Below are 27,062 nucleotides of genomic sequence, written 5' to 3' on the forward strand. Positions count from 1 at the left end.
AGGAACACCCATCAGATTGTCAAATGATTACTCATCAGAAACACAACAAGCTAGAAGTGAATGGAAGGAGGTATACAAAGTGTTGCAAAGCAAAGGACTGAATCCAAGAATACTATATCCAGCAAGACTATCAATCAAAATTGAAGGGGAAATCAGGAGCTTTGCAGACAAAAAAAGCCTCAGGGAGTTTATCACCACCAAACCAGCAATGCAAGAATTGCTAAAGGGAATACTGTAAAAAGAAGAAATAAACAGGTAAGAAGGAATACAGACACAAAAATAGATATGACTGCAAACAAATACCTTTCAGTAATAACTTTAAATGTAAACGGACTAAATGCTCCAATCAAAAGACATCGAGTAGCTGAATGGATAAAAAAACACGACCCATATATATGCTGTCTACAAGAGACCCACCTGAGAACAAGAGACTCACACAGATTGAAAGTGAAGGGATGGAAAAATATCTTTCAGGCAAATGGAAATGAAAAAAAAGCTGGGGTAGCAATACTTATATCTGACAAAATAGACCTCAAAGTAAATGCCATAACAAGAGATAAGGAAGGCCACTTCATAATACTAAAGGGAGAAATCCAACAAGAAGAAATAATTCTGGTAAACATATACGCTCCCAATATAGGAGCACCCAAATACATAAAAAAACTCCTGGAGGATATCAAGGGAGAGATTAATAGCAACACAATCATAGTAGGAGACTTTAATACCCCACTATCACCACTGGACAAATCCTCTAAACAAAAAATCAGCAAAGAAACAGCAATCCTAAATGACTCACTAGACCAGATGGAATTAATTGACATCTTCAGAACATTTCACCCCAAAGCCACAGAATATACATTCTTCTCAAGTGCACATGGGTCATTTTCAAAGATAGACCATATGCTGGGTCACAGGCAAAGTCTCTTCAAATTCAAGAAGATAGAAATTATATCAAGCATCGTCTCAGATCACAGTGGCATAAAACTGGAAATCAACTACAATAAATACAATCCAAAGAAATCAAACACATGGAGACTAAACAGCATGCTATTAAACAAGGACTGGGTCACCAGAGAGATCAAGGAAGAAATAAAAAACATCATGGCAACAAATGACAATGAAAACACAACAATCCAAAATCTATGGGACACAGCGAAAGCAGTCTTGAGAGGGAAGTTCATAGCTCTACAGGCCTATTGCAAAAAACAAGAAACAATGGTAATAAATTACTTAACCCTACAACTCAAAGAGCTAGAAAAAGAGCAGCAAGAAAAGCCCAGTGTAACCAGAAGGAAGGAAATAACAAAGATCAGAGCGGAGATAAATGACATAGAGACCAAAGAAACAATACATAAGATCAACAAAACCAAGAGCTGGTTCTTTGAAAGGATAAACAAGATTGATGGACCTCTAGCCAGGCTCACCAAGAAGCAAAGAGAGAGGACCCAAATAAACAAAATCAGAAATGAAAGAGGTGAAATAACAACAGACCCCGCTGAGATACAAAGGATTGTTACAAAATACTACGAACAACTCTATTCCAACAAACTGGACAACCTGGAGGAAATGGACATATTCCTAGAAAAATATAACCTTCCAAAAATCAATCAAGAAGAATCTAAACAGCTCAATAGGCCAATAACTATGGACGAAATTGAAGCAGTCATCAAAAAGCTTCCGACAAACAAAAGCCCGGGGCCAGACGGCTTCACAGGAGAGTTTTACCAAACATTCAAGGAAGAACTAAAACCTATCCTCCTCAGACTATTCCAAAAAATTCAAGTGGAAGGAACACTTCCAAGCTCCTTCTATGAAGCCAGCATCACCCTAATACCAAAACCAGATAAAGACAACACAATGAAAGAGAATTACAGACCAATATCCCTCATGAACATAGATGCCAAAATCCTCAACAAAATTCTAGCAAATCGGCTCCAGCAGTACATCAGAAAGATCATACACCATGACCAAGTAGGATTTATCCCAGGAATGCAAGGATGGTACAATATCCGCAAATCAATAAACGTGATACATCACATAAACAAATTGAAAGATAAAAATCACATAGTCATATCAATTGATGCAGAAAAAGCATTTGACAAAATCCAACACCCTTTCTTGATAAAAACTCTCAACAAGGTGGGAATAGATGGCTCATACCTCAACATAATAAAAGCTATATATGATAAACCCACAGCAAACATCATACTCAATGGACAAAAACTAAAAACATTTCCCCTAAGAACAGGAACAAGACAGGGATGCCCACTCTCACCACTCCTGTTTGACATAGTACTGGAAGTATTAGCCATTGCAATTAGACAAGAAGAAGAAATAAAAGGCATCCAAATTGGAAAAGAACAAGTAAAGCTGTCTTTATTTGCAGACGACATGATATTGTACATAAAAAATCCGAAAGACTCCGTCAAAAAACTAATAGACTTAATAAATGAATTCGGCAATGTAGCAGGATACAAAATTAACGCCAAGAAATCTATGGCCTTTCTATACACCAATAGTGAACTTACAGACAGAGAGACTAAAAAGGCAATCCCATTTACCATCGCACCAAAAAAATTAAGATACCTAGGAATAAACTTAACTAAGGAGGTAAAAGACCTATACACGGAAAACTACAGGACACTGAAAAAAGAGATAGAGGAAGACGTAAACAGATGGAAGAACATACCATGTTCATGGATTGGTAGAATCAACATCATTAAAATGTCCATACTACCCAAAGCAATCTATAGATTCAATGCACTCCCCATTAAAATACCAACGGCATATTTCACAGACCTTGAAAGAACTCTCCAAAAATTCATCTGGAATAAAAATAGACCCCGAATAGCCACAGCAATCCTGAGAAAGAAGAATAAAGTAGGAGGGATCTCAATACCAGATTTCAAGCTGTATTACAAAGCCACTGTTCTCAAAACAGCCTGGTACTGGCACAAGAACAGACATATAGATCAATGGAACAGAATAGAGAATCCAGATATTGACCCAAACCACTATGCTCAATTAATATTTGACAAAGGAGGCATGAACATACAATGGAATAAAGACAGTCTCTTCAATAAATGGTGTTGGGAAAATTGGACAGATACATGCAAAAAAATGAAGCTTGATCACCAACTTACGCCATACACAAAAATAAACTCAAAATGGATACAGGACTTAAACATAAGACGGGAAACCATAAAAATACTAGAGCAATCCACAGGCAGCAAAATGTCAGACATATGCCAAAAGAAATTCTTCACTGACACTGCCCCTAGGGCAATGGAAGCTAAAGAGAAAATTAACAAATGGGACTACATCAAAATAAAAAGCTTTTTCACAGCAAAAGAAACCATCAACAAAACAACAAGAAGGCCCACTGCATGGGAGAACATATTTGCAAATGGCATCACTGATAAAGGTTTAATCTCCAACATCTACAGGCAGCTTATACAACTTAATAAAAGGAAGATAAATGATCCAATAAAAAAATGGGCAACAGACCTAAATAGAATCTTTTCAAAAGAAGACAGAAGGAAGGCCAAGAGACACATGAAAACATGCTCAACGTCACTAATTATCCGAGAGATGCAAATCAAAACAACAATGCGGTACCATCTCACACCTGTCAGAATGGCTATCATCAACAAATCAACAAACGACAAGTGTTGGCGAGGATGCGGAGAAAAAGGAACCCTCGTGCACTGCTGGTGGGATTGCAGACTGGTGCAGCCACTGTGGAGAACAGTATGGAGTTTCCTCAAAAAACTGAAAATGGAACTCCCATTTGACCCAGTAATCCCACTCCTGGGAATATATCCGAAGAAACTAGAAACACCAATTAGAAAGGATATATGCACCCCTATGTTCATAGCAGCACAATTCACCATAGCTAAGATTTGGAAACAGCCTAGGTGCCCGTCAGCAGATGACTGGATCAGAAAACTGTGGTACATCTACACAATGGAATACTATGCTGCCATAAAAAAGAAGGAATTCTCATCATTTGCAGCAACCTGGGAGGAATTGGAGAACATTATGTTAAGTGAAATAAGTCAGTCAATGAAAGAAAAATACCACATGATCTCACTCATTTATGGATAATAAAGAACATTATAAACTTGAACAAAAAGATAGATACAGAGACAGTAAAGCATCAAACAGACTGTCAAATTACAAGGGGAAGGTTAGGGAGAGGTGGGGGAGATAAGAGATCAATCAAAGGACTTGTATGCATGCATATAAGCATAACCAATGGATGCAAAACTCTGGGGGGTGGGGGCATATATGGGAGTGGGGTGTGGGGAGGGCAATGGTAAGATATGTACACATATAATACCTTAATAAAAAAATTGGAAGAAAAAAAAAAAAAATAAAAATAAAAAGCATTCCTCACAGAAGCAATACTTCTGTATCCTTTTTCTGTGTCTCCCCCCCCCTTATTATTTGTTTCTCCATATTCCTTCCCTCCTGTTTACCTTCTCTTCTTCCTTTCTTTCCTAAGTGATTAATAGCTAAATTCAGCTTCTCCAAACTATCTATACTAATAAAAGGGTAATATGCTAATTAGATCGGGTCGACCGGCCATCTTCCGGACGTCTAACCTCCTTCCAGACAAAGCCATAGTGGTGGGGGCCAAGGCAGAGGCAGAGGCAGAGGCAGAGGCAGTTAGGGGCGATCAGGCCGGCAGGGGAGAGCAGTTAGGGACGATCAGGCAGGCAGGCACAGAGGGGTTAGGGGCAATCAGGCAGGCAGGCAGGCAGGCAGGCAGGCAGGCAGGCAGGCAGAGGCAGTTAGGGGCAATCAGGCAGGCAGGCAGGTAAGTGGTTAGGAGCCAGCGGTCCCAGATTGCGAGAGGGATGTCCGATTGGAAAGGGTGCAGGCTGGGCTGAGGGAACCCCCTGCCCCCCCCCCCCCTAATTGTTAGTTAATATACCCATAGAAACTGTTACTAAACTTTAATTTTTGAATCTTTTTAATTTTTGAAACTTTGGTGATTTTAATAGCCTCAGCATGTGTTTATATTTGTCATATGGGATTGGAATTTAAAAAGAATTTTTTTTTAGTAATAGCTAACATATTAGAAAGTGTAAACCAGTTGACAATTTGGAAAAATTTTTCTCTGTTAGAAAGAGCACACTATTTTTAGAACAAATCTGTTCTATTTCTAAAATGCACTAACAGTAAAAGCCACCCCCTTTGAATATACTATTTATTGAGTTTTGACAATATGTGCAGTAGTGTAACTACCATCATTACTGAGATATATAGTAGTATTCTCATAAAGTTATCTTGTGCCCCTTTGCACAAATCCCTCCTTCAAGCCACTGGCAGCCACTAATCTGATATCTGTCCCTAAAATGTCATAAAAGTGAATTATACAATATGTAGACTTTTGTATCTCATTTCTGTCATTTAGAATAGTGCTTCTTACATATGAGCAGTTTTACACTGAATACAGGGCAATCTTGGATATGTCCTGGTCCTTGGGAGGGCTTACGTGATTCTACACTTACCCGTGCTGCACAACTCCCAGCAGTACCATGGCAGTCTCACCAGAGGTGGTTGTGGGATGCTTTTAGGGCAGTGATGGCGAACCTATGACACGCGTGTCAGCACTGACACGCGTAGCCATTTCTGATGACACGCGGCCGCATGCCGAGGATGAAACATTTGCTGCTCCTGAGGATGAAACATTTGTGACTAGAGTCTTGGAGTTAGTTTTTTCCTCAAAGTGACACACTACCCGAGTTATGCTCAGTTTTTTGGCGAAGTTTGACACACCAAGCTCAAAAGGTTGCCCATCACTGTTTTAGGGTTTCAGGGCTCTGTTGGGATCTCTGGAGTATACTTTAGTATGCTAGCCTTCATATCTCTAACATGTTGTTTAGATTGAAAGAGTGGTCCAAAGACCAACTTTGCTTGTTTACCACTGTAGAATATCTTAAAAAAAGAAAAAATAAAGTCACATATTGACTTTATTTTGTTAGGGAATTGACAGATAGTGTCTTATCTTTGAAGATGATATAAACAAGCTATAGACCCCAAAAAGCGACTTCCTGAGTAGTCTATTGTAACTTGATATTATTGCTCTTCCCCTTCTCTTGGATGCTCTACTCCCAAGAGTTGATTCTTCTTGGAATAAATGTTAAAACTATTTTGTTCCATGAATTCTATGCAATATTTCAGTTGTTCTAATTTTTGAATGTTTATTTAAAATGGAAAGTATGTGTTCTTTCTATTTAATAGTTTAGTAGAAATGCAGTTTTATTTCCAAAGAGTTCTTTCAGTTTTTTCACCCTCAAATTAGATATCATTTTATTGAGAACTCATTGGTCTACTGTCATAGAAACCAATGTGTTACTTGTAGAGAGGAGTTGGTATTGGGGGGAGGGGGGGGGAGGCGGAATAAGACTAGTCTCCATAGCTTGGAATGTGAAATAACTGATTAGATTCTCAGTTTGATCTTTTTAGGATTTTTACATTGAAACCCATTTGTGAGTAATTCAGAATTCAGACTAAAATTTCATATTTAATTTTAAAACAGCAGAGAAAAGATGGAAGAACCTATAGGTGAATTCCAAGTAAAACATGAATCAACATAGTTTAACCCTAGCTGTACTTGATTTTTAGAACTCTTTTATGGAGGAGAAGTTTGTTACTTGTGACCAGCACTGCTTGATTTGGGTTACAAGGCCTAAGGGAATGAGATGATTTTTAAGGTGTAGTAACCATTGACTTCTTCTCCTTCTTCTTCTTTTTTTTAATCCTCACCCGAGGATGTTTTTCCATTGATTTTTAGAGAAGGAAAGAGAACTATTGATGTGAGAGAAACACATTGATTGGTTGTCTCCTGCATGTGCCCTGACCAGGGCCCGGGCTGGGGAGGAGCCTGCAATTGAGGTACGTGCCCTTGACTGGAATCGAACCCAGGACCCTTCAATCCATAGGCCGATGCTTTATCCACTGGGCCAAACCTGCCAGGGCCCATTGACTTCTTTTTAAAAAATCCTCACCTGAGGATATGTTTTTATTGATGAGAGGGATAGAAGAGAGAGAAAGAGAGAGATAGAGACATTGATGTGAGAGAGAAACATTGATCAGTTTGCTTACCATACACACCACCCTGACTGAGGATTGAACCTACAACCTACCTGTGTCAACTGAGCCACTTGGCCAGGGCAGTAACCATTGATTTTTTTTTTTTTTAAATAATCCTCACCTGAGGACATGTTTAGAGAGAGGGAGAGGCAGAGGTGGAGGTGGTGAGGTAGAAGGAGCGGGAGAACGGAGGATGAGAGAGAAAGAGAGAGAGTGAGAGAGAGAGAGAGAGAGAGAGAAGAGGGGAGGGGAGGAGAGGGGAGGGGAGGGGAGGGGAGGGGAGGGGAGGGGAGGAGAAGAGGAGAGAGCCACACCAGCTGGGCTATTTTGGAATTTTAAAATATATTATCACATTATGTTTAATAATATTCTGGTTATATTGGCTCGTGTATATGTTGAATAAAATAATTTTCATGGACTGTGGAGTGAGGGTGGGTATGATCCATGTACTCCTGCAGGTGTTTTGAGGTAAAACTCATTTTGACATACATGCTTTGTATATAATTTGTGCTGTTCATGAGTCTTTTTCCAGGGTGATATAAAATATAATTCTGATAGCCTGTTGTAAATATAAATTCTGAAACAATGTGAAGTTCTTAATATACTGCAAATTACCTTCCTTCAGTGGTTTTCCAATTTAAATTCACTTATGACCAGCCACCACATTGTTCAGGTCCTGATTACAAATCCATAGCAAAGGAAAATTAAATAGACTCCCCTTTCTGCATTGATTTTAATTTAAAATGTAATTCATTTAGAGCTGCACAAAGTTACAGATTTGAAAAGTTTGATAGATCCATTTAAATTATATTATTAAAGCGTTTCCATGGGTTTTGTGTGTGGGGAGCTCCCTGCTGTTCTTTACGCTGTGATGTAGGCCTCAGGACATTGTATTGTGTACATGTGTCCATTACATCCATGTGGTTCTTTCTCTCCATTCACTGAGGTTTGCATTCTTTCAAAGGGATGCTTATTTGTCATATGCTTTATTTTCCATTTATGTATTATGAATGTTAAGCATAAATAGAGGACTGCATCAAGTGACCATATGAAACAAAATCATTCCTTTTATTCCCGTTGGTATTGTAGAAAATGACAGTATTTCTGATGTTTTTGTTGGCATGTATTTTTTTTATTTTTATATTTCTGTCCATTTTTCTTTTTAAAAATCCAGGTGCAGATGCTTAAGCAAATTGTACTGCTTTTTGCAGGTGGTTCCTTATACCCAAATGGCTCTTTCCTGGCTGTTTGTTTTGTTTCCTTCTGATGATCTGTGGCCTCACTTGATGGTGGCATCAATTAAGGCTTATTTACTTTAAAAATATTCCTGTAGAACCCCACTATTCTAAGAGATTAAAATGGTACATGATTAGTTAATGAGTTCTGATCATTCTTTTGTCAAAGTGGTCACATTTTTTACCTGTTTGCACATAGCGAGCCACAGGGTTAGATAAGTAACATTTTCAGTGGTTTTATCTTCATTTTGGCGGTAAAGGAGTTAAAATCTGTGCTTCATAAACCACTTTACTTATAAACATTGCACATGTTTTCCTGATGAGTTCTGTTTTCCTCTGGGTTCTTTCTCTGTGATTCTCCTGTCTTTTCCATGTTTCTCTTCGCTTTCCCCTCTTGCTTGCCCCCTCTCCTCAGAATGGTAGTTTTCCCTCTGAGTGAGGAAGGAAAGAGCAGGGCATCAAGCATATTCATTTTTCCTAGCTGCGTAACGGAGTTAATGGGAGTCTGCCTCAGACAGAACTGCAGGGTTGAAGTCAGCAATGGAGAAAAACAACTGTGATTTGATTTGTAACATACTGTAGGAAAAAGGGTTGCTGCCTGTTTAGCTTTCTCAGGTAAAGGCCTCCTCAAAGCTCTACTCCCATACTGGTTGGTGAGGCGGGTTTCCAAGTATTTGACTGAGGCTGGACAGTAAGTTGTTCAGGAAATTAGTAGCAGTTAAACTGTTTAAAATTGAGCAGAAAGAAACAAAGAAAGGTGGGAAATTGCTCTGTGTTTACTGTATGCCGTGCATTGGGACAAGGGCTTCTTGAATGACCAACTTGTAAGAGTCTAAAATGAGAGATTCCACTATTAAAACACATTGACCTCTGCTAACCTCCCTTAATATTTTGTTCATTAATCAGATATTAGGCAGGTTGAATTCAAATATGTTAGAAATTGCACAATTTTCAGGTTTAGTAATTTTATATGTTATGAAAACACCTCTTGGTAGATCTTTTTGTAAGGTCAACCTTGGTGATACAAGTATGTATGTGTTAATTTTTAAGAATTCTGACTCTAATTTTTAGTATGAGCTGTTGTTTTTTTTTTTGTAGAGTTGGCCTATATTTGCATAAAGCTGTCATTTTGTAAGAAGTACAAAGCTTAAAAAAATACCATCTGAAATTTTATCTTAATTGATACATTGCTGAATGCTTATATTTTATTTCCATTTAGGTTTTTTCCCAAGCAGTTTTCAAGGGTGTGATGCATTTCTTCGCCACAAGATGACGCTGATATCTCCCTCAGTGTTGAAGAAGTATGGTATTCCCTTTGATAAGGTATATTAATATTATTCTTTAACAAATTCAATTTTTGTGTGTAGTATTTGTATTTAAGGCAAACTTAACATAAATAATATAGCTTTGACTTCAGGTAGGATTTTTAGGAAGTGGGGAGAAAAATTCAGATTCATGTTTTTTAACATGATTATTTATCTAAATAGTAATTTAAAGTTACTTTTATTTCAGGATACATTTACTAGAGACTTCATGCTATTATAGTTTACTTATAACTACTGATAATAAGATGTAGCATATTTGACAAAATAAGATGTGGCACTTTTACATTGAAGTCTTTTATATGAGCAATATAATTTGTCTCTTTAAAAAAAAGTAAAAAAGAATTCAGAGCAGTTATTATTAGCAGTTTGGTTGGTTAGAATCAATGATTATGGTACCAGTATGTTGCTTCTAGACACATTTGGAAATAGTACAATTGAGATTTCATTAAGGATAAAATTGCCTGATGATTTAATAATCAGATATTGCTTCTTGGAAGTATTTCTAAAGATTAAGTTCTGTAAGTCCCTGTGCATGCTAGAGCTCTCTTTCTTTGTGTCCATGGGTAGTTATTGGGTCAGAATTATTACAGAACATGAGCATTTTTATGTGAAGAAGTTGGCATGAAAATAGCTTTTGACCAGATAAATAAAAGCTCTCTCTTAGTTGGAGGAGGATTAAGTCCTTAGCTACTTGCAGAAACATTAAAAAATAGTTCCACTCTCGTCTTCATTTTCTGTTTGAATTTCTTCCCATAATCCTTGCTATTTTCTACCTTAGAAGCTTTTCACTTGTGACTAAATCTTTACTTCTCCTTAATCTCAGGCCCTTAAAATCCTCCCCCCCCCCCCTCTGCTTTGGCTTTGTTTGAAGTATAATTTTTGCAAGTACAAGAATCTTTCTGTGATTTGAGGTGTCCCCACTTTCCCACAAACTGTCTCTGTGGCCGTCATCATGACGCATACTTGTCTGTGATGAGGATGCTCTCACCTCTGGTTTAGTGACATACTTGTACCCATGACAGAACGCAGGGCTCCGAGATGTGCACTGCGGGGACGCACATGGTGTGGAGAGGTCTGGTGATGGGGTGCAGCACTGTTGGCAGCCATAGAGGTCAGAGGCTGTGTCCCCGACGGCCCATTGTTACTTTGGGGTTTTGCAGACACCTCTGGGCCTGGGTTTTTCAGTCTCAGACACATTCATCAGTGAGTGTTTCTTTTAGGTGGTTGGAATAAGCTTGATTGGGTACTTTTATTTATGTTGGAATATTAGAAGATTGAGCAGGAGTGGACTAGAGTCCCCCAAGACAGAAAAACCTCTGTTGGGTTTAGGGCTGATGATAGGAATTGATGGACCTGTTCTTTGGAGAGGGGTTATGTAAAGTAGCAGGACTGAGGGATTGGCTCATTTTCCCAGGATGGAGGGCTTTGGGGTTTGTAGGTCCTTTCCAATCTTTGGGGTAGGAGGTAGGCAACGTGCACCCCTTTCTAGGCTCTGGCTCGCTAAATACTACTTGGTACAATACTAGTGAGTCAGGCTCTTCTCTGGTCTTTTGAGGATGGGGCATTTTCTCACTTCTGCAGGAAGTGACAGGATGATTGTCCTCAGATGGTGAGACACCCATGGCAGGAGGGCTGATTGACAATTGTTTTCCCTATGAAATACTGCCACTTTCCCTTTCACCTTGATGAATGGTATGATGTTTGACTCTGTGCTCCTCAAGGAACTTATTCTCTGATGATGATAATGTAACATGGAACAGAGTTTCCAAGTTCATTCCTGATTCTGTCACTTGGGTAAATTATATAATTTTTCTGAGCCTCATTTTCTTCATTGAGAAAATGGGATAATAATAGTACCTACTTAATAGGACCATTAAGAGGATGAAAAAAGATCATTTATATCAGCATTTTTCAAACTTTTTTTATCTCATGGCACAAACTAATTATTAAAATTCTGTGGCACACCAAAAAATGTTACATTTTTTGCCAGTCTGACAAAAAAAGCTATAATTTTGATTCATTCACACTGGATGGCTATTGTTGTATTGGCTCTTGTCAATTTTTCATTTGATAGTCTAAGGGAAAAGAGGTCAGTGCCCCTGACTAAATAGTCAGGTGTTGCATGTTTTAAAAATTCTTGTGGCACACTGGTTGAAGATGGCTGATCTACATATGAAGGACTTTGCATAGTTTTTGTTATATAGTAAGGCACTCTTCCTCCTCAATTCAGCCCTCTTTCTTAGACCATCATTTCACAGTTGGAGTAACATTTTTTCCCTTCTTTCAGTGTATTTGTACATATTTATACATATATATGAAAAAGCATATTGAAGAAATAGCTAATGTCTACTTTTAGATTATGTGTATTACCCCTATTGAACTTTTTCCATGATATGGAATTACAATGGTTGTTTAATCTTATAATAAAAGGAACTCATTCTTTTTTTCCCCTGTATGTTTAAAAAATCATTATCAGTTTATTACATAGAGGCAGAAATTGGCCTTATATGTTGGCTGTCACTGACATTTTTCTAGAAATTTTTACAGAGGCATCTTTATAGCGTCAGAAACAGTTGGGCAGGGTGAATTTTCTTTTATCACATGGTTACAAGGATGTGCCTAGTTTCCAAGCACAATTATAATTAATGAGATTCAGTGAGATCAGGAAAGGAGAGAATCAGGCTTTGTTCTTATGTGGCTCAGAATGATGAGACTGGAGCCATGCTGAACACTGATAAGCCATTCTCTCTCTCTCTCTCTGCCAGGTGCCAGCTGAGTTGCTGCTCATTGTAATAGGACACCTGCTGGGTATCATGGGGGTAGGGGATGATGAACTAAATTTCAGAATTGTTGGGAAAGAGAAATCTCCCCCACACAACATTTTAGCATTCCTAAACTGGCAAGTAAATTGTAGTGTGAGCACCTTTATTTATACAATGTGTCTCTTATATATTTACACACATATACATACCCATATATTCATTTCTCAACATTAAGGATTGAAATGAGCCATGGTGACTAAATGAACTAGAGAGCAATAAACTTGATAATATATTATAGAGTAGTCTAATTAAAAAAATAAAAACAAAGAACTCTGACCCTGGCCAACTTGACTCAAAGAATAGAGCTTCGGCCCACGGACTGAAGATAGTGCGGGTTTGATTCTGGTCAAGGGCACGTGCCTTGGTTACAGGCTTGATTCCTGGGCCCGGGGTGCTTGCAGGAGGCAACCAGTCGATGTGTCTCTCTCGCATCGATGTTTCTCTCTCACCCTCCCTCCCTTCCACTCTCTGTAAAAATTAATTGAAAAATATCCTTGGGTGAGGATTATCAAACACACACACACACACACACACACACACACACACACACACACACAAAACCCCCCCGCAAAACTCTGAAAAATTTATCTTTAATATTTTTCTGTAGGTCATGGTGTATTTTGGGTGATTTGGTGATTATGAAAATAAGATTTTTAAAAAAATTTCAAAATGAAAATAAATACATTTTTCATCTTTGCTTTTTAGCTCCTGATTGATTTATGTAATTTTAATTATATTTATTTATTTATTTTTATTATTTATTATTTTTTTAAAATTTAATAAATCTTCATTGTTCAGATTATTACAATTGTTCCTCTTTTTTTTTCCCCCATAGCTCCCCTCCACCCGGTTCCTACCCCACCCTCTGCCCTTACCCCCCCCCCCCCCCACTGTCCTCATCCATAGGTGTACGATTTTTGTCCAGTCTCTTCCTGCAGCCCCCATATCCCTTTCCCCCCGAGGATTGTCAGTCCACTCCCTTTCTATGCCCTTGATTCTATTATATTCACCAGTTTATTCTGTTCCTCAGATTTTTTTATTCACTTGATTTTTAGATTCACTTGTTGATATGTATTTGTTGTTCATAATTTTTATCTTTACCTTTTTCTTCTTCTTCCTCTTCTTAAAGAATACCTTTCAGCATTTCATATAATACTGGTTTGGTGGTGATGAACTCCTCTAGCTTTTTCTTATCTGTGAAGCTCTTTATCTGCCCTTCAATTCTGAATGATAGCTTTGCTGGGTAGAGTAATCTTGGTTATAGGTTCTTGCTATTCATCACTTTGAATATTTCTTGCCACTCCCGTCTGGCCTGCATAGTTTCTGTTGAGAAATCAGCTGACAGTCATATGGGTGCTCCCTTGTAGGTAACTAACTGTTTTTCTCTTGCTGCTTTTAATATTCTCTCTTTGTCTTTTGCTCTTGGCATTTTAATTATGATGTGTCTTGGTGTGGTCCTCTTTGGATTCCTTTTGTTTGGGGTTCTCTGCGCTTCCTGGACTTGTAAGTCTATATCTTTCACCAGGTGGGGGAAGTTTTTAGTCATTATTTCTTCAAATAGGTTTTCAGTATCTTGCTCTCTCTCTTCTTCTGGTACCCCCATAATTCTGATGTTGGTACGCTTGAAGTTGTCCCAGAGGCTCCTTACACTATCTTCATATTTTTGGATTCTTTTTTTCTTTTCTTTTCTGGTTGAGTGTTTTTTGCTTCTTTGTATTTCAAATCTTTGACTTGATTCTTGCGTTCCTCTAGTCTGCTGTTGGGTCTCTGTATAATATTTTTTATTTCAGTCAGTGTATGCTTAATTTCTAGTTGGTCCTTTTTCATATCCTTGAGGGTCTCGCTAAATTTATTGGCCTTTTCTAGAAAATTCTTGAAAAACCTTATAACCGTGGTTTTGAACTCTATATCCAGTCGTTTGCTTTCCTCCATTTCTTTCATTTGTGACCTGTTTCTTTGTCTCCACATTTTGGCTGCTTCCCTGAGTTGATAGAGTGGCTTTGTGTGCTAGGTGTCCTATAGGGCCCAGTAGCTCAGCCTTCCCAGTTACCTGAGGTGGACACTCTTGGTGCACCCCTTTGTGGGCTGTGTGCAGTCTTGTTGTAGTTAAGCCTTGATTGTTGTTGGTATCACTGGGAGAAATGGACCTCCAGGCCAATTGGCTGTGAGGATCAGCTGCGTCTACGATGGGAGAACTTCTGTGCTGGAGACATCCTTATGAGACAAGACTTGCAAAAGCCTCAGTGGTCAGCTTGGCTGGGGCGGAGTCTCAGGGCGGAGCAGATAGCAATGGCTTCCCGTCAGCTCTACCCTAAGAGGCCCCTGTGTCTCAGTGTCCCGCGGTAATCGCTGCAAGCACCTCTGAGAGAAAGCTGCCCTCGAGTTCTGCCATACAGTCCAGTTTCTCCCCGAATGATTCTGGGTCCCCAGAGTCTTTCCCGGAACTGGAGTTCTTGAGTCGGGAGGTTTTGTCTCCCTCCTGCTTGAGAAAGCCAGCCGCGCACTCAGTTGCCAGTCCTCTCCGTGCGCGCGCGCGTCTCAGTACCTCTGCCTCCTGCAGCTCCTCTGAGTCTCAGTGTGCTTTTCTCTTTCCTTCTAGTTGTACAATTTCCACTCAGCCAACCTTCCTGTGGTTCTGGATGATGTCTGTTTGGTCTTTTAGTTGTAGTTTTGAAATTGTTGTGCGAGGCAGCAGTTTAGGTGTTTACCTATGCCGCCATCTTGGTTTCTCTCTTAATTATATTTAAAAATGCATTTTTCACACATGCCTACATATATACATTTATTTGAATAATTATTTGATAGAAATTATACTATTAAGTGAAATATGGTTAATTGAATGTTTTCTAAGTATTATAAAAGAATACTAGTAATTTGGTGAATACCACCAACTCTTTAGCAATAGGAATTCATAATGACACCTGTTCAACACCCACTATCAAAGTTTTTGCAGCTCTAACTTGAAAAATGTCAGTTATGATATGTCCTAATATAACTCCAACAATGCAAAATTTAAAAAATAATAAAATACACCCTAGCTGGTTTGGCTCAGTGGATAGAGTGTTGACCTGTGGACTGAAGGGTCCCGGGTTTAATTCCGGTCAAGGGCACATCCCCAGGTGGTGGGCTCAATCCCCAGTGGGGGGTGTGCATGAGGCAGCTGATCAGTGATTTTCATCACTGATGTTTCTATCTCTCTCTCTCCCTCTCCCTCCTCCTTCCTCTCTGAAATAAAAAAAATTATCCTATATAATAAAAGGGTAATATGCAAATTGACCCTAACAGTGGAATGACCAGAACAACCGCTCCGACCAGTCACTATGAGGTGCACTGACTACCTCTTGGTTCTTTTCCCCGGCCGGCAGGCTCCGAACGGGGAACTGGGTGGTGAGTGGTGGGGGACGCAGGTTGTGCCAAGCCAAGGCCCCTGCCCCACCAGTCACCCCACACACAGAGGGCAACCAGCAGTGGGGGCGGGGCCGGCAAGAGGGCAGAACGGCCGACCTCTTGGTTCTTCCCCCCGCCCGGCAGGCTCTGATCACCCGATAGCGAATGGGGAATGGGGTGGGTGGCAGTAGGTGTCAGGGCTGGCTGCGGGCAGCTGGGGAAGATGTCCCTGATCGCAGGCCAGGCCTAGGGACCATACCCATGCATGAATTTCGTGCCCCGTGCCTCTAATATAGACATATCTATACCAATAAAAGGGTAATATGCAAATTGGTCAGGACGCCCTCACGGTAACGACCGAACAGCAGGCTGCATGGGGCGACAAGGCCGGCAGGGGTGTTAGTGAGGGATGACCAAACGACTGAACAGCAGGCTGTGTGGGGCGACCAGGCTGGCAGGGGGTGGCAGTGAGGAACGACCAAATGACTGAGCAGCAGGCTGTGTGGGGTAACCAGGCTGGCAGGAGGGGCAGTGAGGGGTGACCAGACCAGGAGGGGGGGAGTTTGGGGCAACCAGGCCAGCAGGGGGGCAATTGGGGGTGACCAGGCTGGCAGGGGGGGCAGTGAGGGGTGACCTGGCTGGCAGAGGGGGGCAGTGAGGGGCGACCAGGTCGGCAGGTGGGGCAGTTAGGGGCGATCAGGCTGGCAGGCAGAGGTGGTTAGGGGTGATCAGGCTGGCGGGGGGGGGGCAGTTAGCGATGATCAGGCAGGCAGGCAGGTGAGCAGTTAGGAGCCAGCAGTCCTGGATTGTGAGAGGGATGTCTGACTGCTGGTTTAGGCATGATCCCTGGGGGTCCCCGGGATTGGGCCTAAACCGGCAGTTGGACATTTCCCGAGGGGTCCCAGATTGGAGAGGGTGCAGGCTGGTCTGAGGGGGACCCGAATTTTGTGCACTGGGCCTCTAGTGTATAAATAATAAAATATACACATTGCTTGATTATGTGAACAAATTTATTAGAATAACAGAGATGTTTTAATATAAAATATGATATCTTTGATTATGGATTGAATGATTGAACTAAACCCTGTTTAGAAAAGTCTTTGAAAAGTTTTCCGAAGAACTATTAAAGAATTAAGTAAAGGGTTTTGGGGTACTTCTTTTATACTGGTACAGCTCTGATGTCATGGCATTTTTTTTCTGTATTTTTTCTAGGAAATATATTTTACTTGTGTTCACAATTTGGGAAGTCTTACATTGGAAAATATTATATGTTTTCTACCCTGCAGATCACCCAGGAGGCTGGAGAATTTATGATCACGTTCCCATATGGCTACCATGCTGGTTTTAATCATGGTTTCAACTGTGCAGAATCTACAAATTTTGCTACTGTCAGATGGATTGACTATGGGAAAGTTGCTAAATTGGTAAGTTATGCCTCAGAAATAAAGCATAAATTAAATGTGTATTCTGGTTAGTGTAGTGAGAAAGCTAAGATCACTTGTAGCATTTGTGTTTGACCTCTTACCATGGTAATTTATTTCAGACTAAATATATTTATTTAACACAGGCTGTATTACCATTTGTAGCTATATTTATCTGTTTTGAAATTAATGTGAAATAATTTACCTTGAGAGGTAATTGTATGCAACTGATATTTGCTTCTCTCTTAAGGCCTCCAATTGTTTTTTGTGTGAGATTTTCCAGTGGCTCCCTGTGTGGCTCTGTGACTGAACTCCATGCTAGAATTCAGTCCATGGCTTAAAAAACAACTATTTGCAGAAGAAAAGTGTCTGGTAAAATTGTAGTAAGTTGAGGAAGAATGATAAGAAGGAATGATTAAAACTTACCTTAGTGCAGAAATAAATTCTTAAAAGTAATAATGTAGAATAAGAAATATATCTTCATGTTAAATTTGGGATAAAATTTTGCATCTTGCACCCAGCATATTTAATTTAGTTTTACATACTGTGTATTTTCATTCATAAGCAACAACTTCTATAAAATTTAATTAATTTCCCTCAGTGGCATTAAATAGAGGGCAGCTTCAAAGTGATGGTGGCTTCTATTAGGTTGCTGTCTTTCCTGTGGCTTTTAAAGCAAAAGTGCAGGCTGGCAGAGGGCAGCTTGTTAATGAAACTATGCATTTTATAGAGTATGCAAAATTGACATAGATTTAGTGGAAAATGGTACACACAGCTTACATGTCCTTACCTTGGCCACTGCATGGCACAAGTGAGTATTATTCATTCTACACTGATAAAACTTGGATGCAAATATACTAGTATGCAGGACAGATAACTCCAAGTTTAATTTATATGTGTATTTAGAAAATTGCATAATATATTTAAATAAAAGTATAGCCCTTTGGCAGCTCAGGAAGCATTCGAATGAATTCATGACATAAAAGGAAGCTCCTGCTATTAGAAGACTTTTTCTCTTCTGAGTAATTTCTATTTATGAGGGGTAATTTAGAAAGGAACAGAACTGAACTATTTCTTCCCATTACCCATCCTGCCTATTACAATAAACCTAATAAAAAAAAATAGAAAACTCAGTGTGTATGTACCTTGGCTAGCTACTGCAGTGTTGTTTTGCATAAATGTAATGCTGGTATCTGCATTGAAACAGTGTCATAGCCTCGAGGTTAGAACAGGGTTTGCTATTTTATAGTTTGCATCTTTAATCATTGCGGTAGTAACTCAGCTATCACAGCTGTTCAGAGTCTCCAGAAAAAATTAGTTGGTGTTTGTTGACTATGTTTCAGATCTAGTTCAAGGTATTGACCAAAATAGCTTCTCCCTAAGCCTGAAATGTGTCCACTTTTACGTGTGGATGTGGAGTGGAGTGTGACCAAGCCAGAGAGGTCAGTAGTGATCCTTTCTGAAATCTCAGCTGTTGGAACCTAGAATTGTGGGGTTGTTAAGAAGCAGGGGACTGTGGTGGAGGAGGCAGGGATGTGAGGCCCAACTTTTCTTCTTCCACCTAGCCATGTAACATCAGGAAAGTTATTTATTCTTTTTGTTTCTTCCTCTGTGAAGTAGAAATACCTCTCTATCCCATAGATTGGTTGTGAGGGGGAAAAAACTCAGGTATGTTCATATGCACTCATGCTGTGTTGATTTATAGATTTCAGTTTAGTCAAAGATATGACTGTCTTGGTTCTGGGTATTTTACTAGGTATGCAGTATTCAATGGTTATAATGCAGTTTGGGCAGTCAATTTAAATTTGTTGTAGTTTTATATGTTTTTAGGTGTTGTCTCAACTTGTCCCTTATTTTTGGCGAGGTGGTGCTACTCGGAGAATGTAGTCTTTTTCTATTGCTGCTGTAGCAAATTACCATAAAATTAGTGATTTAAAACAATGCCCATGTGCTTCTCAGAGTTCGGTAGGTTATAGGTCACCAAGTGAAAAGTCAAGGTGCCTGGGGGTCTGGGCTCCTTACTGGAGGCTGGTGAAGAACCCACTTCCTTGCTGTCAGGTTGTTGGCAGAATTCAGCTCCTTGCAGTTGTGGGACTGAGTTCCCCTTTCCTTCTTGTCTGTCAGCTGGGCCTTTGCTGCTAGAGGCCTCTCTCAGCTTCTTGCCTGGGGTTCTCTACATTTCAGAGCAAGCAATCTACAAAGTCCTTTTTGTCATGTAAAATGATAGTTACAGATTTCAGGGTTTCGGACATGGGTATCTAGGCATTGTGCCTACCACAGAGAGTTCCAATGAATAACTGATACGGTGATATACTAAGAACCTACTTTGAATCATGTAAATAATTTTAGTTATTTTGATTAAAACCAGAAACTAAACTTGTAATGGATACAATTTAAAAATTTTCACTGAAACATCGTTATACTTTCTTAAATTATATTCCCCAATGTTAATATTTTCTTGACTAGTCTCAGTTAGTAAGTTCTCTTCCATTATAGTGTGCTGTGATGGAGTGTTTTGTGCAGATTTTGGTGTCTTTTGTAATTTATTTGGTATATATTTTTATTGATTTTCAGGTCTGTTTCTTTAGGCAGCCTTATGAAATTACTGTGTGCGTGTGTGTGTGTGTGTGTGTGTGTGTGTGTACATATGCGTAGACACATGTAGTTTTTAATCTTTGAAAATTAGTGATGTGGTATTAGTTTTTGTGTTTGCTGGGGACAAATGTAATGTATGGTAGATTAATTATGGATTGCACTTAAAGGACATTTAGCTTTGAAGATGACCAAATGTGTTACTTTTTCTTAATTCTTTGCCTTCTTCACTTTATCCTAAATGATAACTATTAAAAAAAACAGTTATTTGTCATAAGTGATGGTGAGTTGTGCATTTGGGAGGGATAATTTGAAAAGCAATGGCATACCTTTTCATGGTTTAAGCACTGGGGGATGACATCTGCTTCACCTGTCATGTATCTGATTTGAGTATGTAAAAGCATCTCATATAGTATCTGTTTGTGGTGCAGCAAAAAATTAATTAATGTGGGGTCTCCACTAATTATATTTCATATATTACAAACCAGCATCTCTGATTTCATGACTTGGAAAAGAACTGTTACAGAAGACTAATTTTTATTTAAAAAAACCACTAGGTTTTGAAAAGATAATCCCCAGGTTCACTGATATATTGATGGTCTCTGTTCAAGGGCCTGCAGACTTGGTTAACAGGACCTTTTCAGCCCATGCAGGTGGCTGCTATTGAATGAAGCTCTCTTTATTCTGAGAGTGCTTGTCTGCTGTGTGTGGGCACCATGCTTGTTTCTGTGAATTCGTCCCTTGGAGGATAACCCATTTGATGAGAGCAAAGTGAGAGTAGAGGTGGCGCTGGCAAGGGATCAAGGACCGCTTCCTTTGTCGTTGGCTGCTTGCCATCTGGTGGCTTCTCTGGAGTAGGGTGGAAGAGCGGATTTCTGTGGGTTTCTTTTGACTCTATTACTGACCTATTGGTGTGTGATATTTGTTCAAGAAATGGCTAACATTGACTGGAACTCCCATTCTGTTATTTGTGCTAAGTCCAAATAGCTGTTTTCCAAATTTTAGCAAATTCCTGGATATTTTATATTCTCAACTAAATAACAACAACAACAAAAACAATAATCATGTGACTATTTCACTGCCTTTTGGTGTGTTCACATCTACCCAAACTGCCTTGTCTCACAGAAGGCTGTTTTATGCCGTGGTTGTGGAGAAGACTCTCAGAAAATGGGCAGAGATGGGCGTGAGGAGACATTGACCTCATAGCCTTAAAACCAACTTAATTTGACTATCCCTGTTTCTAAAAATTTCTGCTAATGCCCAGGCCCTTACTGTTCCTCTTTCTTTCTCTCCTCACTGAGGATCATTCAGCTCTCTTTTCTTGACCTGCAAAATATAGCATAGCAAATCCTGCATGATATTACAGAACATAGCAAATCCTGCATGATACTGCAGATCAGAAGTTCTGTCTCAAGGGGACATACTTACTTAACAAGGCCACTATGTAATTTTCCCCATTTCCTTAATCAGGGGTAAGATTTTCACTGAAAACTTTGAGGGGGATGTTCAGGATAGCCACATGCCCATTTGCCTACTGGCTCAGGCAGAGCTGGGCTTGGAGAGTGCTCAGCGAGTTCCTCCTCTGCCCAGGAACTGTGCTGCATGCATGTGTACGAAGGAGAAAGACGTGTAGTCTCTCTCTTCAAGGAGACTTCATAAGGAGCAGAGGGCTTTTACAAACCTCCATTTGTAAAGTTGTGTTATGAGTGGAACCTGCTATCCTGTTACTTATTTTAGGCATTTTAATAGTAATCTAGAGTGAAATGCTATATATATTTTTTCTAGTAGAGATTTAAAAATATGTAACATAGCTTAACAATTGAAATGAGGTATTGGTGCATAGTCGAGGTGAATGTTTCCCGTTTGTGGAGTATTCTTTTCTTCTGTGCTGAGATGGAGTCCATGATTACGTGGTGGCACATAGGGCTGCTTCCTGCCTGGGTTGGATCAAAGAGCTGGCCTGCAGGTTGTATTTCATTTTTCCGTTTGGTGGGATGAAGTGCAGTTGTTTTGATGTTAGGTTTGATGGATTTGTTTGCCACTGCATTCATTAGCTTCACATCAAAAAACTGACAGGCTGTTAAATGAAACTTTGGCTTAGATTTTCAGCTTGACTGTTTGGAGACATTTGTGAAGATATTTTGTTGTTGTGTTGCAGCAGCCTCAAGCACTGTGCTTGTCTCAAAGGGAAGAAAAGTTATTTACTGTACGGATTTTCTTGAGTAAAAAAGAACCATTGTCTTGGGGACAGTCATGTCTAGCCTACACTATCAGAAGTGTGTGCAGTGTGAGAGACATATCTATAGCACGACAAGTAATGCTATCTTCTTGGAAGGAGAGCTGATAGTTGGTGACTCCAACATGCTATCTCTTATTTTGCATTAATTTTACTTTAAGTGATACTCTATTAATATTATATGCCAAAAAGTTGAAAAATTACACTCCAGGAGCGTTACCTCACAATCTAATTTTAAAGCATTCTGATATTTGAGTCCTCAAACGTTTCAACAAGTTTAAAAAGAGATGATAGAATTTTGAAATTGATTTCCCTTTCATCTGGAAGGATTTCAATTATGAGATTGTCTCACATACAAAAACCACGATATGGGCTCATTCTATTTTGTATTTCAATCCTTCTGTAAAATTAAATTTGTTTCTTTTTTTAAAAATCAGGTAGCATCCTTCCCAAAAAACCTTTTATCTTGGGCAGTATTTATTAAAACCATCAGGAATCATTTTAATGGTGAGTCACTAGGTTATACTTTAATATTCTTTAAATGACAAAATACTAGTCGAGTGATATTTCTTTATTCTTGTGGCTTATGAAGGAAAGAAAATATAGATTATTTTGCACATTGCTCATTTACCAGTTCTTGGCATTCTAATTTTAAGTGTCTGATAATGCATATAACATAAACTTTGTGAGCCATGGAGATTTTATATTCTTCATTTTGTCTTTTTACCTCTATTTTGCTTCTGTTTCCTGGGCCCTGTTGGTACTGTACAACAGTGCTGACGAGTGCTCTGTGGTGTCCTTTTTACAGAGCTTCGAAGGAAGAATAGACGATATTATGTAGAAAAAAGGAAGCATAAGAACTCATGTTCTTAGGAGCTGTACTCTAGCTAGGGAGTATTTATATACTTCAAAGGGATATTTAGATAGAACATATTCACATTTGTCCCTATTTTGCTCCGATTATGTGTTGAGTTGTGGTATTCAGAAAATCAGAGACTTCCAGTAGTAGACTAGAAAGCTCATTGATTGACATATGTTGTGTCTGCAGGAGAGATATCGGGGGCTCAGAGCAAGGAAGCCGGATTTCATTTATTGCTAACTTAAATTTGGCTGGATTATAGGATTTAAATATAAGTGGGTATATGGTTCGTGCCATTGACATTTAGTTGCTAATCTGAAATCACGGTAATATATTTTTTGAGGCTTTAATTTATGTTATTACCTTAAGAAAGTAAATTGGCTTTTTAATAACTTACATACCCTTGAAAAAAATTAATTTGTCTTTAAGCCATTTTACATTCATATAGTTTGAGAGTAATAGTACTTGCCATTGATTGTTCACAACATGCCAGGCCTTGTCCAGGGCACTTCATACATGTAACTGATGGTGCCGATTCAGAGACAATTGGATGGATGCCTTCTTTCCTCTACTAGCCCCATCTGGAACTGGGGGAGTTGGGGAAATGCACAAAATGAGGATGGTGAAGCTGGGTTTGGAGGCAGATGGTTGGCTCCCAGTGCCCTGTATTTCCTGAACTCATTTCCTGGATGGGGTGGATTAAATAGTATGTAATTTGTGGGATCACTTTCAAGATTCCTGAAGATTCAAAATTATCCTGTCCCAGGTAAGTTGAAGTTGACACCAGGTGGCCCCACGTTCTTTCTGGCATCTGTTTCCATTTGGTTTGTTAAAGCCAATGGACACTTATTTTGTCGTCTTTTGCCCTGTCGAGAAACCTACATATGAATTCTTTTTCAACCCATAAAGCAACCATCATTACCTCTTACCTTGCTCTTTAAGTGGGAAAACCCCCCACAGAGGTTCTCTACTCCATCTGTCATTTTGAGGAATGAGGGGGATTCTGAAGCTTCAGCCTGGACAAAAAGATGTGTGTGTGTGTGTGTGTGTGTGTGTGTGTGTGTGTGTAGAATCAAAACAAAGTTGAGGATGCACCTACCTTGGCATACAGGGTGGGGCAAAAGTAGGGTTACAGTTTTTCATATGGAAAATAATACAGTAAATAACATAATAATACAAGAATAAACTCAATAACTAATCTAAGAATAAACTCTGTGCTTTGCATACTCAGAAGCATAAGCCTACTTTTGCCCCACCCTCTATGTTTTTATGATTACCAGGGACCAAATTTTTTTTTCAACTTTTTTTTTTTATTGTTTGAAGTATTACAAATAGTAGTACATATCCAGGGACCAAATTTTACTGCAGTAGTTTTGAAGCTTTAGGGTGGTTTTTTTTTTTTTTTTTTTTTTTTTTGTTGTTTTTTTTTTTACTATTTTTGCTGCCTTTTCTAGTGTTTATAATAGTAAACTCATAGTAAAAATTTACATGAAAGGCTCTGTCCTAGATTTGGAGAGGAGGGGAGAAGTTGGGAGAGTGTGTTCTGGTCAGTGGTGATCCAGAATTCTGTGGGGTAGTGGAAAGAACACTTGGAGATGTTTGAGGGAAGCAGGTTGGCCAGCCCTGGCTCCTTGCTGATGCTATAATGTTTAAATAGTGGTCCTGGCCCGGCTGGTGTGGGTCGGTGGTCGACCTACGAACCAGGAGGTCATGGTTTGATTCCTAGTCAGGGCACATGCCTAAGTGACAGGCTATATTCCCAAAAGGGGGTGTGCAGCCAATCAATGGTTCTCTTTCATCATTGATGTTTCTATCTCTCTCTCCCTTTCTGAAATTAATAAAAATATATTTGAAAAAAATAGGGGTCCTGTTCCTAATTTGATTCAAAGCCGTAGTTGAAAATGTACAGATGTGCTTAGGAGGCAGCATGGCAGTAGTAAAGATCAGTTTGTGGCCACTGGGGCTGCATTCGAATGAAGGCACTCCTGTTGCTGGCCATGGTTCCTTTGGCTAGCAGTTTAATTCACTTGGAAACTTTATGATCTAATTTCTAATTGTTTGTTCTTAACCATTATCTCTCTCAAAAGACATATACATATACATATACATATACATATACATATACATATACATACACACACATACATACACATACACACACACACATAATTTAAAGAAAAAGCTAGTTTCTGGAGGACTTGGGGAAAATCCCTTAAGTGGGCTCTAAACTCCTGGCCCAGCCACACAGTGGTTTTTCATTCTCCGTGGAAGAGCTAAGTGTGAAAGAGTACTTCTTAAGTAAGGCATGCCGGCCAAGGTCACTGGTTCCCTTTTTGTTCTCTGCGGATGGAACAGTAGCAACACGTGCACAAGCCCTCAGTGCAGAAGTTTTTGCTTGCTTAATTATTTGATATAACCTCTTTGAATGAAAATAAAGTTTTAATGGGATTTCACTGAGGTCAGTGGCTACAATTAGACTTTATTCTGTGGATCCACAATCTATCCTCCCTCTGCTCTGAGTAAGGTGACAAAGGATGGGCACTCCTCCTTCAGAAACTGCTGAGTAGAACTGTAGTCTGGCAGTTTCCCGGAGGGGCTGTGGCCACAGAGCACTCTCTGTGCCAATGCCAGGGCCCCTTCTCAGGAAGAAGACTGAAAGTGATGGAGGTAATAGTGGAGTAGGTTTTGATATTTAAATATCAGAGGGAATAAAGAATGGGTGAGGAAACCCATGATTAATCTCCCTTATTGTTTTAACAGTCTGCACCTTTGCAATGAGAAGAATCAGTGTTAGTCAATTCAAAGAAAAAAGGTGTCCCCAGTTAGGGAGACCCTAAGTAAATCTGATGTAATATAGAAGCCCAATGCTTAGTTCTCTTCCTCCGTTAGCATGCCTATTATTTTTATTTATTTTTTGTTAATTCTCACCTGTGGATATTTTTCCATTGATTTTTAGACTGATCCTTCAGTCTGAGGGCCAATGCTCTATCCACTGAGCCAAAACGGCTAGAGCGCCTATTATTTTTAATTTACTAGACTTTTATCCCCTGAAAACCGTGGCCAGTAATATATTTTGCCTTTTTGTAAAACAAGGGAGGCAAAACAAGAGTGTCTTCTGGACACTTGGACACTCTGAAGGGATGATTTCCAACACAATAGCTTAGAGCACTGATTAATTCTTTGCGACACTATTTATAAAATTTAATGCTTACAGCTAATTCTGCCAGGCATTGTTTTTGTCTTTCATTTGTATTGATGAGACACTTTTATGCCTTGTTGCTTATAGTGCTGAGTGTAATTTTTATGATTTTACATCTCTTACTGTTATTGTTTGATATTTAGATTTTTATGCTTAAGTATGACTAATGAATAAATAAGTAAGGGAATTTTCAACCTAGAGTTATAATGTTATTAAAAATGTGAAAAAAAAGAAATCTTAATATTGGGAAATTATCTATTTTATAGTTAGATATATCAGTATTTTGGGGGCAAGGGATGAGGATTATACACATATATACATATAGTTCACTGTTATTGCTGTTACTCTATAATCTTTTAGGAAAGGCTAGAAACCATTATGGAAGAAAAATTTTAGCATGCCTATGTTCCATGTGTAATCTCAAAGTTTTATAAAATTAATTATATTTTGCCTCTCCCTTCAAAATGCTTAATTAGAAATATAGTCAGGTAGTTCAGGTTCCCTGATCTCCGTAAGATTGCTGTCAGAGCACTCAAGGGAGACAACGCAGGGTGGTGGAGGCGGCAGGGGCTCGGAGAGCAGTATTCTTTGTCTTGAATTTCTCTCAGGCTACATGTAATTCTGATGGGTATCATTTCATCATGTGTAAGGGAAACATTATTTTGTAGTGTTGAAAGGGGTACAATTTAAGGGTTAGCCAAACTCTGATTCATTGGAGCAATTACTTAATTAACCTGTCTAAATTGCTCTTTCTCCATGTGTAAAATGGACATAGCTTCTTTATAGTTGTTATGAAAATAAATAAAATTAAATATGTAAGGAGCCTTGAAGAGTTGTGGTGGAGACTGGGGAGATAGGTGGTGGGTTAGGATTGTGTTTTCC

General features: G+C 39.2%; 1 protein-coding gene across 5 annotated transcripts in view; it reads left to right on the forward strand.

Moving 5' to 3' along the window:
• Positions 1–27,062, forward strand: part of KDM4C (lysine demethylase 4C) — a 332,885-nt gene that overhangs the window by 93,338 nt on the left and 212,485 nt on the right. For all 5 annotated transcript variants that reach the window (XM_079790592.1, XM_079790594.1, XM_079790590.1 and 2 more), the window contains exons 7-8: positions 9,559–9,662; positions 17,160–17,297. In XM_079790592.1, coding sequence (XP_079646718.1) covers positions 9,559–9,662; positions 17,160–17,297 — 242 coding nt within the window. The remainder of the gene's footprint in view (positions 1–9,558; positions 9,663–17,159; positions 17,298–27,062) is intronic.

This window comes from Cnephaeus nilssonii (assembly GCF_951640355.1).
Source record: "Cnephaeus nilssonii genome assembly, chromosome: 14".
Lineage (NCBI taxonomy): Eukaryota > Metazoa > Chordata > Mammalia > Chiroptera > Vespertilionidae > Cnephaeus > Cnephaeus nilssonii.